The sequence below is a fragment of the Anopheles marshallii genome, chromosome 2 (assembly GCF_943734725.1).
Source record: "Anopheles marshallii chromosome 2, idAnoMarsDA_429_01, whole genome shotgun sequence".
Classification (NCBI taxonomy): domain Eukaryota; kingdom Metazoa; phylum Arthropoda; class Insecta; order Diptera; family Culicidae; genus Anopheles; species Anopheles marshallii.
In genome coordinates, this window is record NC_071326.1 from 79,876,561 (window position 1) to 79,891,384 (window position 14,824).

General features: G+C 43.7%; 1 protein-coding gene across 3 annotated transcripts in view; it reads left to right on the forward strand.

Moving 5' to 3' along the window:
• LOC128710217 (dystonin) overlaps nucleotides 1–14,824 on the forward strand; it is a 103,934-nt gene that overhangs the window by 27,730 nt on the left and 61,380 nt on the right. For 2 of the 3 annotated variants that reach the window (XM_053805263.1, XM_053805264.1), the window contains exon 1: nucleotides 13,343–13,711. The exons of the other annotated variant lie outside the window; for it this stretch is intronic. In XM_053805263.1, the coding sequence (XP_053661238.1) occupies nucleotides 13,358–13,711 (354 nt within the window). In that variant the 5' untranslated portion in view covers nucleotides 13,343–13,357. Of the gene's footprint in view, nucleotides 1–13,342; nucleotides 13,712–14,824 lie in introns of those variants that run through there. 3 annotated transcript variants of the gene reach the window in all.

Below are 14,824 nucleotides of genomic sequence, written 5' to 3' on the forward strand. Positions count from 1 at the left end.
CTTCTCTACTTCAAATAATTAGCTACAAACCGATCTGAAAATCAATTGAGTGATTTTGTGCAACCGGGCAAGATTCTCTTTGTTCTTTCCCGTAACTGATCTTCCACCGCGTAGCACCCCTCGCTGTGAGCGGCTGCCCATAGTTAGTCAACACCCTGTGATTAAATAATTAAATTGTATTTTGCCGTACGCGACCCTGCCACCTGGAAGGCAAATCAATTGCCCCTTTTTATCGGTTTTATCTTCGGGCAAATGTGTTTACGTTAATTTATGACGCTTCCCAGATGGGCAACTAATTGCCCCAGTGGCCCAACCCACCCCGGTTAGAGGGTTTTGCAGTGCGCTCGTTTCGTTGCTTTACTTTTCATTGTTGCCCAAGCGGAAGCGACAGATCGGATCGATTCGGGCGCTTGACAAATCAATCCATAGTCACGCAACATCGAACATAAGCCCGCTTTATATTTGCCGATTGGCAATCTTACGCGGGAGACCATAAAATGTGTTAGATTGCGTGCGTGCGGGTGATGTTGTTGTGGTAAGATAAGGTGACTCATTTCCTCAATAGTTTCTCGAGCGTGTTTCGAAGCGGATGACGACGGTTTGCAGGGCGTTTATGAGTGGCGAATTGGGTGCGCATTGGACAAAACGAATTTGAACCTGTGAAGCGACCGATAGGTTATCTATTTTTATCCTATTAATGTCGTTACTATTACGCACAGAGGTTATGTAGCTAGGTAGAAATTAGATCATATAATTTACTGACAAATATCGCTTCTTTATCAAAACCCACAACTTAAAATTGGGCTGTAAATGAAACACATACTTAAACATTCTCCTCCTAGAAATAATAAATTTCAACTTTAAATTTGAATCTATATTACAGGCGTCGAAATATTGTGTAATAATAATTTGCTTTTAGAGCTTGAAGTATTGTGCAATGAATGACTACAATTACCAGCCCAGCTACTGATGCCCAATACTAGACAGTATAGTACATTTGAAGGACTATCTTGAAGGGCTTCTTGAAGTCAATAGTTACTTCCCACGCGTAAACAGTTCCCTTTCAACATGGCTGGTGAACGTTGATCAATTTCGTTCTATTCCAACGATGTGCTTTTTATAATTCAATACGAGTCAATATGCTTAAGCCCTTATTATTATGTTGAGCCTCCATTTCCACCGTGGGAGCTGCTGTTGAGTATATACTTAAGGCGGTTTAGTTTCGCACAATCTGCCACGATTGCACATGGCACGCATAAACGTTATTATTATTCACAAAATCTGTCAACGCGTATGGATGCCAGCAGATGATGATGCGGTTGTCATTGAGCTAGATATGTCATAAAATCGACAACGGGGAACAGACAGTGTCCGCACCACGCTCCTTTTTTTTTTTTAGCGCACTGTGGTCGGGGTGCGCATACACATATTAATTTGTATGCAGGCGTCACGGTTATGGATCCGTGCACCTCCCCGTGCAAACGATCGAGAAAGGATTATTGGCCATATATGCGGGTGCATCTCGTCCCACTCAGCGGTCCGGTTCGATGTGTTTGCTCTAATAGTTTTATGGGTTGTGTCCGAGGGATAAAACAAAATCCTTCGACATTCGGTGCTACCTACTTGTAGCGTTGTCCATAGCGACCGCTCATCCTACGCACGCTGGTTCGCCAGACGTGTTGTGTCATAGTACGGGTGCCAGCTGCCAAAGGGTATTAAAACAATCCCTCCTAATGCGCGCAGCCAGCCCCCCTCGATGTCCAGCCACGATAAAAGTTTTAATCAAAATAACCATTACGGCAAATCGTTTCCAGCATTGCTTCCGATGCGTAATGATCACGTGCAGTTTTGGTTCGTGATGTTGAATATCATTAGTGAAGGTAACTGTGAGTTGCATTAGAAATGCAAACAACCTGCTGACTAGCTTGGGCCTGTAAAGTCGAAGGTCTGAAAAATGGCGCAATAATAAAATTATGCAACTGTGTCATCTGTGTCAGGCATAAAAATGGCATAAAGTTACTGGAAATCATCTTTTGAGAAGTCAGACGTTAGATGAACCGCCAACTTGAATCGATTTGTCCTAAAGTGTGCATCACCGTCGACCATTGTGCTCCGAAGTTTGGGCCGTGTCTCGCGCTTGCATACTTTTAGGCGTATTTCTATTCAACTGTTCGCATTTGCTGAACAATAATGTGCGCAATCGTCACTCTCGTTTAAATTTATTTAAAATTGAATCAACAATCAACTAACGTTATTAAACTATTCGAATATTCCACTCCAAACAGTGGAAATGTCCTTAAATGATTTGATTGATTGACGAACTCATGGCTTGGTAAATATTTATCTTCCCCTCAAAAGCTTTTGAAAGCAATTGTGGATAAATAATCAATAAATTTTGCAATTGATTTATATTGCATGTTCGTATTTAATCTATGTCAGTATTTGTAGAAAATATATAGCAATTATTTGTTCAAATAAGTTAAGAAACTATTCTGTTATCTAAATTTTCTAAAGATTGATTTATGCTGAGCGATTGAGGTTTTTCTCTCGATATGCGAGCATATAAATGATGATATAGTGCTAATTAGAATTAAATTACTTATACAATCAATCATTTTCTTGATCTTCAATAGGAGGAAGATTCATAAAAGAGCCCGCAAGGCTGTTGCTGACCGTGTTTTATTTGAATGATTTTAAATAACAAAAACAAGGTGTCATTGGTTGACGTCGCTCTTTTAAAGGGAATCAGCAGACAATCTGTCTTTGGTGTGACAAATGTTACGTTATTCGTTCGTTTGCTAATAAGAAAATGAATATTTCATGAACTTTAAACGAGACCAAACATGAGTAATTATTTTTTCCATTAATTTCCATTCAATTTATACAGAGAAGTATGTAAAAAGCATATCCGACACACGGCTATTAATTAATCGATGGTGTAATGTTGTATTGTGATTCCTTTGAGTGTTGAGTGAATGCAATGGTCGAAGGTGAAAAGTTGTTTGAAAAATCATCCATCGTAGTTGGGATCGAGCTGAATCGAGAAAATCACATTAAACGCGTTGATTTTGCATAAAATCGTTATACATATACTTGATTGCAGCAGCTGCTTGTATCTGCTAACAGGGCCTAATGCTTTGCGCTACCGTCTCCATGCTCTTTGTGGTCACCGAGTGTGTGGTTGGTGGTCTCTTTTGTACTTTACCGCAACCGACATTTAAATGCAGTAAGCCTGATGGTTGATATAACCATTAGCTGATGCTGGTTGGTGGTATGTGCTAGTGGACGTTAAAGGCCCGCATGGGGTAAGGATTTACATGAATCCAATTAAAGTTGATGAAGAAAATAAGGTAATCGGGCAATTGAGGTGCTGTTCACGATATGTCAAGTTGATGTAAATTACTCACATTATCCCCCAACGCTTGTTCAATACTTTGCAAATACTTCTGCTTAAGAAATTGGTGGAAAAAGTGTTTGATTACGAAGGCAGCTCGAAAAGCTAATTTAAAATATGCATCGTTCCAACTTACTGTATGTTAATAGTGAAGCGTATAACCTTTAAGTGTTTCACCTTGCTAAATGTGTTGCAAATATTCAAATCTACAAGCAAGGAGATTCAAAATTTCCAGCTGACTGCTTGTGCTAGCTTTAGATCAAACAACACAAACAAAAATTAACGTCAGTTTGTGACATTCATTCATCACATATGGTCATTCCTTAAAAAAAAAAACACACTCGCTCATCACATGTTTACGTTCATCACGATGTGCTCTAACGATGCAGCACCTCCGGGTATCGCTAAACCAATTCGCATCGTCACTAATTGGACTGTTTTTGGCAGGGCTTTCACGTTTTTTGTGCCTTCGTCGCGAAGCGTTTGAGCGTTCCGCCGGCATAAACTTTCGTTTGCACCAATTTCTGAGCGTTAGTATCTTTCCGATTGAGATGTTTCATTCCGCCATTTGTGTGTTTTTGAAGTTTTCTTTTTTTTAGGGGGAAGAAGAAAACTCATTTCCGTTGTTACCAACAAAACTGTGGGTCCCACAAAACTCCGTGACACGAATTCGGCGCAGAAACAAAACTAAAGACCGCTGACAATGACCACTATTCGGTATCACCAAAAGCGGAACAATTTAAAGAAAAGGAAATTATGTTTAGCAACGATGAAGAGGGTAGGAGAAAAGAGCGCCGTGTTGCTTACTATTGGGTTTGGGTTCGTCTCTTGTTTTGGCGTGTGCGAGCGTTGAAGTCTTTTGTTTTTTGGTGGCGTACCGCTTGTGATAATCTGTTTTGGGATGAATGAAAGGGTGTTGATTTCGGCGGAGAAGCAGCAAATTTTCTCAAACTCCAGTCGCTCATCAATCTGCAGCTTTTGAAGGCAGAAGAGACATGGAGGTCACTGGGTTGATTGTTGATTGGTCTGGATCGTGTGCAAGAGAATGTTTGTTATATCTCGTCCAGATGTGGTGGTATGATTCTCACGATCTTTTTTTAATTTAATTTTTCAATCCAAACCATTTCAATCTAGTCAAGGGCTAACAGTGGGTCATAAAATGTTCAGGTAACTCTACTGCTTTTGTGAACTTGAATGATAAGGCAAATCCTACAATTTGATAAAGAAGCTCAACGGCTTTAGTGACGTTTTGTCTAGGAAATTATGTTTGTATCGTTTCGACGTGCGACAACAGTAGCGAAGCGTACATGAGACTGACAAAACGGAGCACCGATAATGATTAATCTTTAAGCGCAACCTTGCTGTTAGATAAAATATTTTTCCTTATGTCATAAATTCCTGTCCATTTTTAGGAACGATAATTTCACTCAAATTTTATCGCAAACGCGCAGCTGTATGGAAGCAACAAAAAAACAATGGATTCGTTTTCGCTTCTGCTCAGCGCTGTTTCGCTCGAATGTATGTAAATATTTTAGCATGACTTGTGATGCATTCGCCATCTTGTACCAGCTGATTTTACGTGAGCTGATTCTTTCGACCGGAACATGATCGACTCACCACACACCTCACCTGTTATGTGTGAGTGTTGAATGCAATTAAATGGCATCAAAATTAAAGCAATACACGACCCATGAAACAAAAGGCTTGTCTCGGTCGGTGGTGGATTGTTCGTTTCTTCTGCGTCCTCGGCCTCCCTCCTCGGGGTCTTTCTCCGGCCAAGTCATCCGAGCGTAAAGTTCAACGGTAAGGTTGAAAGGCTGTGTCGTGGGTTGGGGTACGGTATGAAAAATGGATGCAAATTGTGTTGTAGTGGGTGAATGTGCTGCTGCTGAATGCTTCCAAGCTATCAAGCAGAAATAAACCAAGCGACTTATGAGGTGTACGTTGCTGTCAGCATGAGGGGGTGTTGGCAGACTTTAAGGAATGGAGAGCACAACTGAACCTGTTTCCCGCACCGGATGTGGTGCAACGGTTTCTCCAAGGGTGTTTTGTTAAATGCAGGAAGACATAATTTAATCACCTTGCCCTGTCTAGCAGCACCTTGGCGGTGAAGAAAAGGGTTTTTTTTAAAGCGATCTTTCTTTAAGGCAAGCTCATACTATGTTTTATGAAATCATTTTGCATGCATGTTTTGAAACCGAAAGGTACCAAATTGTTCACGATGCTAATTTAGTGCTAATCGAAATTGAATTCAAATATGGAACTGTACGCTCTTGACGTTAGCTACCAATAAGCCATAAATGCTATTCCATAGCAGCTATTTAAGCCTCTGCAATGTTTAATTGTTGTTTTTGGATGTTTATCTAGGAACAAATACGTATGTGTTGAATAAGAATCAATTAACACGTTTCTTTTTTTCATTCTTTTCATTTCAGGTAAGCAAAGTTGTACACAAAACCACAATGGTGATAGTTAAGTATAATTCAACCGGTATGAGTGAGTATACGTTAAATGATGTCAGTGTGCTAAAGAAATGTTTTATATATATATATATATATATCTTTCTATTTCGTTATTCTATCTATAACGAATATATATATCTTTCTCCGAAAATTGATCGTAAATTGATTGATCAAATAATGTGCCGCTAAGATCATCGATGTGCACCCCAGTTTTCGCGTAGGACGTGTCGCTAATAGACCTCCAGCTTAGGCTACCCTAAACATTCCTGCCCTTGCGGAAGGCATAAAAGGCGCGACATGGCGGCTGAGAAGTATCTCGCGCACCGGTGAGAGGTGGAGTTGAAAAGCGCGCCTACAAGTGGTTAGGCGGGAACACAAAGTCCCCGGCCTACTGATGGGAGCCCGGATCACAAGTTGGCGAAATAACCTTGAGCCAGTGTGCTTCGAACATCTACACCAACGCAACGCAACCTTGTCCTTGCCCTAATTCATAGTAGGGACTGTTGAAGCTTGGCGCACGGTGTGGTGATCTTCATATGCCACCGTGTGTCCCACGCTTAACGATCGCAGCACGCTGATGTCCGAGACTTATCAACTGTCGGAAATCTCCTACGCGGCGATGGAACTGATTTTATAAGTATAGTTGAACATTGAATAGCGGGAGACCGCGAGACGTGATCTTCACGGCGAGTTGCTGATGTATGTTGGCCCCACGAGAAGGCAGTATGCTGCGTGCATGTGGGCAGCAAATCATAGCCCCTCCTTTCCATACACACGGGGGCAGACAATCTGGACAATCCGTGACGTAATCAATCCACCCCGATTGAGACGCGCTGAACTTGATCGTACCATTTTTGGTCAGGATCGTGCGGCGACGTTTGCAAGACGCGCTTGGTGCGCTTTGGTTAGGAGGAGGAGGTGAAGCTGCCTGGTGCCTTACATATCCGGAGGATCTGTAGTACACGCGCGCGTTCGGTACATATCGGGTGCGGAGGAAGGATGGAGAGCCCTTTCAAAAAAGGGTCTCGTCCGGCGCTGCTTACACCGATCATAAATCTTAGAGAGTATACACAACCGGTGAAGCAATGGCGGTAGCGAGAGTACATCACCCAAGGAGACGTGTGCACGAATATTGTTCCACTGCAAACCATGACCTGCTGTAAGCATTCGCGGTGTGCTCCGCACGAATCGTCAATGAGAAAGAGATTTAGGAGACGCTTCGAGTCAACCGCTCAGTGTGTCCTCCGCTGTACAACGTGGCAAGAAGCGCTGAACAGGGTTTGAAAATAATGTTTGCCTACGGGGCCGCACCGAGAATGACGTCTTGCTGTTGGCGGCATCCGAAATTGGGCATGCAACGAAGCTGTGCAAAGTAACTACACGAACGGTGAAGCGTTTCAGAAGAAGCTTAATTTTGTTTGCGGGAGGTGACCTGCCTGCCTGAAGAAAAGAGCAGCTGCTGCCACCTGGTGTATGTGTGCTGTACATTACTGTACGGCTGGCATCAGTTGTTGATAATTTTGTTCCCCTCTTCTTTGTGTTGGAAACATTCATGTTTTTTTTGGGTATGGCTTCGGTTGTTCTGCATGGATGCGCGTAGAATCGACGATTTAGGATTTGCTCTTCCAAATGCTTTTGGTAGTTTTATTGTGTTTTTGTCTGTAATATTGTATTTTAAAGTGTCTAAATACCTTTAAAACCAACGTTTAAGGCTACTATTTTATAAGCATAAGAGCATTTCCAGCGCTTTTAAAGCTCTATTTGCCCATTTTTCCAAGCGGACATCCGGGAAGGGTCGTGCTGGCGCGTTGCAAGCACCGAACCAAACCTTTGTCGACATTTGTGGTCGTTCGGAAGGAGGGGACCCCGAATATTGTGACGAGCATATGATGCACGGTTCTGCCGTTCCGGGTACGCGCGTAGAAAGCTTAACACCGGCACCTACCTCCAAAACAACGGGAGAACACTGCCGGGGAAAAATAGAGAACCGAACCGCCAACTTGTGTCACCATTGGGCCGTATCTCATGGTGCTCCCTTCTGGTTGGAGTTAGACTCTGCGGGCAGCGGGAAAACAACACACACCGTACGCAATGCAATCTAGTAAAGAGAGAGAATCTAACCTACACACCGATGTGCGGAACCGTCGGGAGAGTGCCAAAGTGTCAGAGAGCCTGGTTTGTGACCTACCGACAGCAGTTCGCCCGTACTAAGCGCGACCATCGGCTGTGCGGTGGCGTCGACTCGATACACACCTTTCATAGGGGAGAGCCAACGACAGAGAGGGAACGATGAGATCGGTGACACGCTTCGGAAGGGAAGCAACAATGTCCACCGTGTGTGCGTCTGACAGTTGGGCTTTAGTCAATTGGTAGCGAACGCAACGAACGGTTCGAATCGAGTGCGCGATCGTATTGTACAATTTCTATTTCTTATCTATCCTTTTTGGTTTTGTTTTTAATGGTGGTGTCGTTGCGTTAGTATAGATTGTTTAAAATTTCCGAATAGTAATATGCGCGTGTGTTTCGAACTAGATTTATACGGATTATTTACACTATAAGAAGGTAGTAAAGGTTTGTCGCGTGTGGTACATCAGTTCTTTTGTCGCAGTGTTTTGCGGCGATTGACTTAGTGATAGTATATTGTGTAGTTTGGTGTTATCTATTGTGCTTTTTTAGTAAACTTTTCAACAGCAATTCTGCTGACAAAAGTGGAACTAAAGGCCTTTACGAAGCAGGCACATTGTTGCTGAAATATTCGGAACGTGTGTACTACACTTTTGGCACAGTGATTTGTCAAAACTTTCTTCTCCAGTTTGACCCATTGTGTACACATTTCCCATCGCTCGCGGCACCCACGAAAGCGACCAATTGTGTATTATTTGTTTTTGTAGCCGACTGGGAAAAAAACGATGTTTCATGATTAAGTTGTGAATGTGAGTGTATTTTTGGCTTCAGTGTAGTGCATCGCCAGTGTGCCGAGGTGTCATCTAGTGAATAAGTGCTCTCGCACCGGTGAAATTTGATATCAATAACCTCGCCTTCTCCTTGGTGTGTATTGTGGGGGATGTGTGCTTTGGTTTGCGTGTGGCATCGTAATTACTGCAGCTGGTGCATCTTCTTGTGCCGATGGAATGAAAAAAAAAAACACAAAACAAACCAAACAAAATATGTGAAAGATAACAAATTAAAGTGCATTGTGTGGCTAGTACAGTATGCGTTGCTATAAGACAATGAGACGAAGCCGTATCACCAATGTTCGGCGGCAATAAAGAAGAGCAAGAGAGAACGACAGGCGCAGGCAGATTGGACAGAAGTCTTGACAATATTGACCCTATAATTAACATCAACCCTACTTCTGTAAAACGGTGTTCAGATGTCACCGTTAATTAAATTTCACCTCTGGCTGTAGGGAACTGGATCGGGTGGTTCAGAGTGCAGTAATATTTTCCTTACCTCAGACCAGTATGCTGGTCGAAATTGGCCACAATAGGCTGTAATGACAATGGAGAGTTGACCGTTGTTGATGTAGTTGATGTTGCAAGAGGTGCAAACGTACCTTCACCATATCATCACAAGGGCTTCCGAGCCATCCCTTATCGGCAACACACCGATCGGCGATTTGTTATCGATAAGACACTCGGTCCGGTGGGTGGTGTAGGTAGCCGAACGAACGGTTGATGGTGGTGATTTGCTCAACATCGACACCTTCATCATCGCTAATGTGGCAGGCATTGTTGTGTAGTGCTTGGTGAGGTGAAGCACAGGGATGGGAGGGTGTAGTAGCAGCTGGTAGTAGCAAACTCTTGCCTCTCCCTGCTTCCCACACCCCGGCCAGAGAGTTCACCCACACGGTCCGGTTCACATCCTCCTACGTGTTGTGCTGGTGATCCACATTCAAGCTCCACAGCGCCCACGAGATCGTGAGCGAGTGATGCGGGGTGGTCGGTGTTGGTTGCGTGACATTATTTTTTGTCGCGCACGATTCACCGAACAGTTTGAAGTGCTAAATAAACAAACAGAATGATGCACACTTAGGGGGGGGGGGGGGGGGGGTTTGAAGTTTTTTTTATTTTATTTTTTTCAAATGTTCGTCGAAGAATGAAGGAAGCATAACGATATTTTTGTATGTTTTCTATAAACAAACAAAATATTCTTGCATGTGCGAAACTTGATAACCACACTGTATTACGTACTGCATCGGTTGTAAATAGACGGAGAGCGTCTATAACCCGGGAACTATTCTCCCGGTCTTCCAGGACGCACCGTGCGCGTTTCGCTTTTGTGTTAGTGACATGCACTTGTCTCGTGTCATTCGCATAGCCGTCACGTTTGCTGTTGTCTGTTGCGTTTTTGGGGGCGGCCACTGTTACCGCACTCAGATCGGTTACTAATTGAATTAAAGAACCTTAAAGCGACGAACCGGGCGTAATGCTTGGAACTTAAATGGGCACCGGTTCTCGCTTCTTTGTGTGTTCTAAATAGGAAACGCTGTTGTCTGAGTGGTAGTGGGCCTGTTAGAATGCGTAGAAATAGAGACGAAACCCACACAGAGATTTTGGAGCCATGCACCTGGAAACAGTATACTGAAGGGGTGTTATTTTTTTTAAATTCCCGTTCGATTCAATCAGTAAAATTATGTAAAGAATAAAAATAAATCATATTGCTTTATTGCTAGAGGAAGTATTCAGATTATGCGGAATTTGTAGATGGTCAAGCGACGAACCCCGGGACCATATTTGTATTTATCGACATGTTCCGAATGGCCCCACACCTACCTACACCGTTTTAATGGCAATGTCATCGTGTTTATCGTCGGTTAATGTCGAACCGAATTCTAAACGCAGCAAAACAAATTGAGACGACAGCAGTGAAACGGATTTAATGACAACAGCACACAGCGCCCAGCATTCCCGTGCTTCTTGCCAAATGCGAAAATATAGCAATTTAAATATCTTTATGGAGAACCTCCGCACAGGTACCACGCATCCGGTGCTGCTCTTACGCCCACCAGTTGGGGGACAACAAAAAAAGAGCTTCAACGCGAATCGCTTACAAACTGCAACTTGCTTGCGGATTCGCTACCTAAAAAAGCAAAACCCATCACCGGTCGGTGTGTTCGGTTCCGGTCGAGCTCTCGTACGTACACACGAATACCACGGGTTGGATGGGTGTATCTTGTGTGGGTTGTTTTTGTTTTTTTTTTTAATCTTTCAACCCCCCCCCCCCCACTGGAGGGTCACTTTCAGTGAGTCCGGTAATAGAAATAAAACTAAAACACACCAACATCGGATGAATGATTGGTGGTGGCCAAATTGTACGCCCCTATTGAATTGTTGTGTGTGCGGTGATCCATTTTTGGGCGATGGACAGCGTATGGGTGGATCGATTAGAGATTGGCAACAAATAATGTCAAAAGCAGGGGTTGCACAACTTTGCTAACTTCCTTGCTGCGTGTTGATGATAACGTTTTGCGAGAGTTTTGCAATTCCGGTACTTAACGCCATTTATTTTAGTCTAAATACCTTGAGCTATTCAACAATTCATGAGGTTTATAGATATGCTGTATTCCCTACACTCCTTCCTTATTTTATTGGAATAGGAAGGGAGAAAAAATATTAGTACAACGAACGTTATCCATTACAAACCGATCAATTTTATGCCATAATTCCTGCGGAGTCACTTAAGGCAGCGTGTCGCAGTCGTGTGTCGTACATGAAGCTAATGATGGTACGCCTGGAATGCGCATCACCTTTATAAGATAGTGACCAGATCAGCTGACGTCGCCTGTCAGTTTTTTGGGTAATCTTTTACAGCTGCCACTCGATTTTAATGGTTGATAAGAAGCGAAGGTCCCTTTCACTTGAAAAATATATCACGCATATCCATTTTCCACTGGCCAACCTAGCTGATGTCGCCGCTATGTCTGATGTCAGCGCGTAACTGTAACTGGCTGTGATTAATCGTTACTCAACCTTGATAATAGGTCGGTTAATTGTTGCTTCGCTAATTAGTGAAAAGTAAATGGAGTAATGAATTTGCAAAATTAGTCCTTTCTTTTTGGGAAGATATTTTCATAAACAATCTTTAAAGAAAGGAAGCAATGCGTGTCCTACTTGACACACCTTTTAGTAGTTTTATCTATGATCTTGAGTGAATTATTAATAATGCGAAGTCGGAAAAAAATCAATAAAAAAGCACACTAGTTTGTTGGGTGCAAAATTGCTTATGATGTAATGATAATTACGGCATAAATTATTTCATTCCATAAGTGTGGTTTAGTGTAAAATTTATTTTTTACAGAGAGGTATTTAACGGAAGTTTAATGATTATCCACTTTTAAGCTACGTACCTCAACCGAAATGACCTTTGAACACCATTTCGTCAGAATGGTACTTGACTCATTACTGGTTCTTGGGCGAAACTTCCCGTCACGGGTGTCTCGTCATGGTTCCGTTACTTCCGGGACTGGAAGCAATGTACTGCCGGCTGAGATCGACCGAAACGTGATTCATACTTACGTGCGTTCTATGCCTGTATCGTCTTTCTCTTCTTTTACGTTTGAATTTGGGGTTTCCTTTGGACGCGGTGCTAACTAACAGGTGGAAAACTGTGCACCGACAACTAAACGTCCCATTTCAACGCTCGCCCAATTGTGGGGGAAGAAAAAGAATGCTACTGCTTGTTACAGAAGGTGACGAGCTGGTCGTTGCCTTTCAAACTTGGTTCTTTTTGCTCCTTTGCTTTTGTGCTAAACTGAGCAGCAGCAGTGCTTAAGTACAACTGTGGACGGTAATTTTCTGTTATTTTACGAGTTTATGTTTGAGGTTCTTCCGTAATCGAAACCGTTTTAAGGGGTGATTTGAACCTTGTTGTACGTCTGCTATGTCGGGTCGTTTCTCTCTTTCTCCTCGCAGTTCAAGAGTAGTGGTTCCAGTGATTTGGAAAATAGATTTTTAATGCTTTAATGTGAGGTTCAGTGCGTTCCAGAACAAGGCGACTTGTGTTCTTCGTCAGAATATTGTTCTGGGAGTGTTTGGTTGTATCATCATCCCCTTCAATTGAAATCAATACTCCTTTTCTAATCCAACCAGAAAGATCGCGTACGTCTTGCGAGTGTTGCGTGTTAGTGTTAAATAGTTGAAGTTGGTCATTCCTTTCGTTAGTTGGAACGGACACCACTGTGGTTGCGCGACCGACTGGTGCGCCCGAACACCATAAATACACCACCGAAAGTGTTTGTGCAATGTACAAAATCGACGACGAATTTCGACCCCGGGGCCGGGTGTTTATGAAGGCACAGCGCGAAAACAACCCCGGCGGAAGCTCGTACGCCATCGTCAGCCGGTCCAGCTCGCGCTCGAGTGCGGGTGGGGGCAGTGTTGGGCGCGGTCCAGCCATCACCACCAATCTGGACGATAGCAATCTACGCTTTCGGCACGAAATTCTCAACGAGAAGGTGATCGAAGCCACCGTTACCGAGTTGCCGGATGTGATCGATGACATGAACCGGGACCACTGGCGGGCCCTGCCGTCATCGCTCGCGTACGGCAACGAGCTGGTGGTGGCGACACCGCGGGGCGATCCGGGCGGTGGCGGCCCGGTCGTGTCGGAAGTGACCCGGAACAAGCGGCTCTCGACCGAGGTGCTCGGCAGCACGCTCGAAACGACGAAAAGCTCGCAGCGGGCAGCGGATGGTCATCGGCGGATGACGACCCACATTGTCCGGAAGATAACGACGCTGACGCGGGCTGAAGAGCAGGAACAGGCGGACAGCATGATCCGGCAGAACCGGGACGTGAAGACGACCGAGATCGGGTACATGCGCACCGGCCGAATGGATAGCAAGCGGGCGAAGGTAGTAGCACCTTGTTTCGAAAGGGTGGTCGAAGCAAATTCACTTCAGTGGAAAATGGATCGGTTTTTGTTGACGTTTCGCTACTGTAAGGTTATGAAGGATTTATTTTATAGTATTTTTATAATGGTGCTATAAATAACGAATATTAATATGTCACTTTCTGCTGGGCGTGAAGGCGTTTTGTTGATAAATGATCATTACTTTATTGAGCAGGAAACAAATCTTAGAATACCTTCCTTTAGAAGGTTAAATTAAAGTTGTCTGTGACTAAATTAAATACCTTTCGTAAAACCATCAAGAAGATTTCGTGCAAAAAGTTCGTTACATCAACCTATCGAACGAAAGATTTCAACGCCATGCGCACACCGTATGTTTCGACATCAAGCGACGAACGTCATCGGACACTCTCTCACATTGCTCTCGCACACCAGCGTCGACAGAAATACCGGCAAGGCGAGCATGTGTTTGTGTGTGCATGCAGCGTGTCTAGTAGCATTATCGACGACAGCGGGGGGTAGTTAGCACACTGGTAATGGTGTTGTACCGTTCAATGTTTACAAGCATGTTACATGATCTATGGCTCTTGGTTTTGTCGTGGCTGTCGGTTTTGGCATGATACACCACCTACCCGGTTGGTGCGCATTTTGGGCCTGCAAACGGAGGATATTTACTTTATGAAACCGATCACCAAACGTAGCGGCAGCCAATGACGGTGCGGCCCGAGATCGTAATTGCTCGGGGCAATATCATTAGCCTGTATGTTGATATTTTTGTATCAAATGGCGTCGGTATGGGTGTGTATGTACTTCTCTGCAAGCTGTGTTGTTTGTTGTTGTGATAGGACAAGGGCTTGCAGTGCTCGTTCGTCCCAGTAATTTCCTCTCGCAGAACATTGCCATCGTATAACGAGGATCAGCAGGTTTAATGTGCATTGACGAAGGGTTTTTGATATGATCTCGAAGGGGTGAATAATTTAGCAACAATGGCATGCACACATTCCATTCCCGTTTGAAACCCTCCGGGTACTGCTGTTTGTACTCCGTGCACCGTGCTCGGTCGGTAGTGTGTTGGGGGTGATTCAATTGAAAATCGACATCAGTAGCCAACCAACCA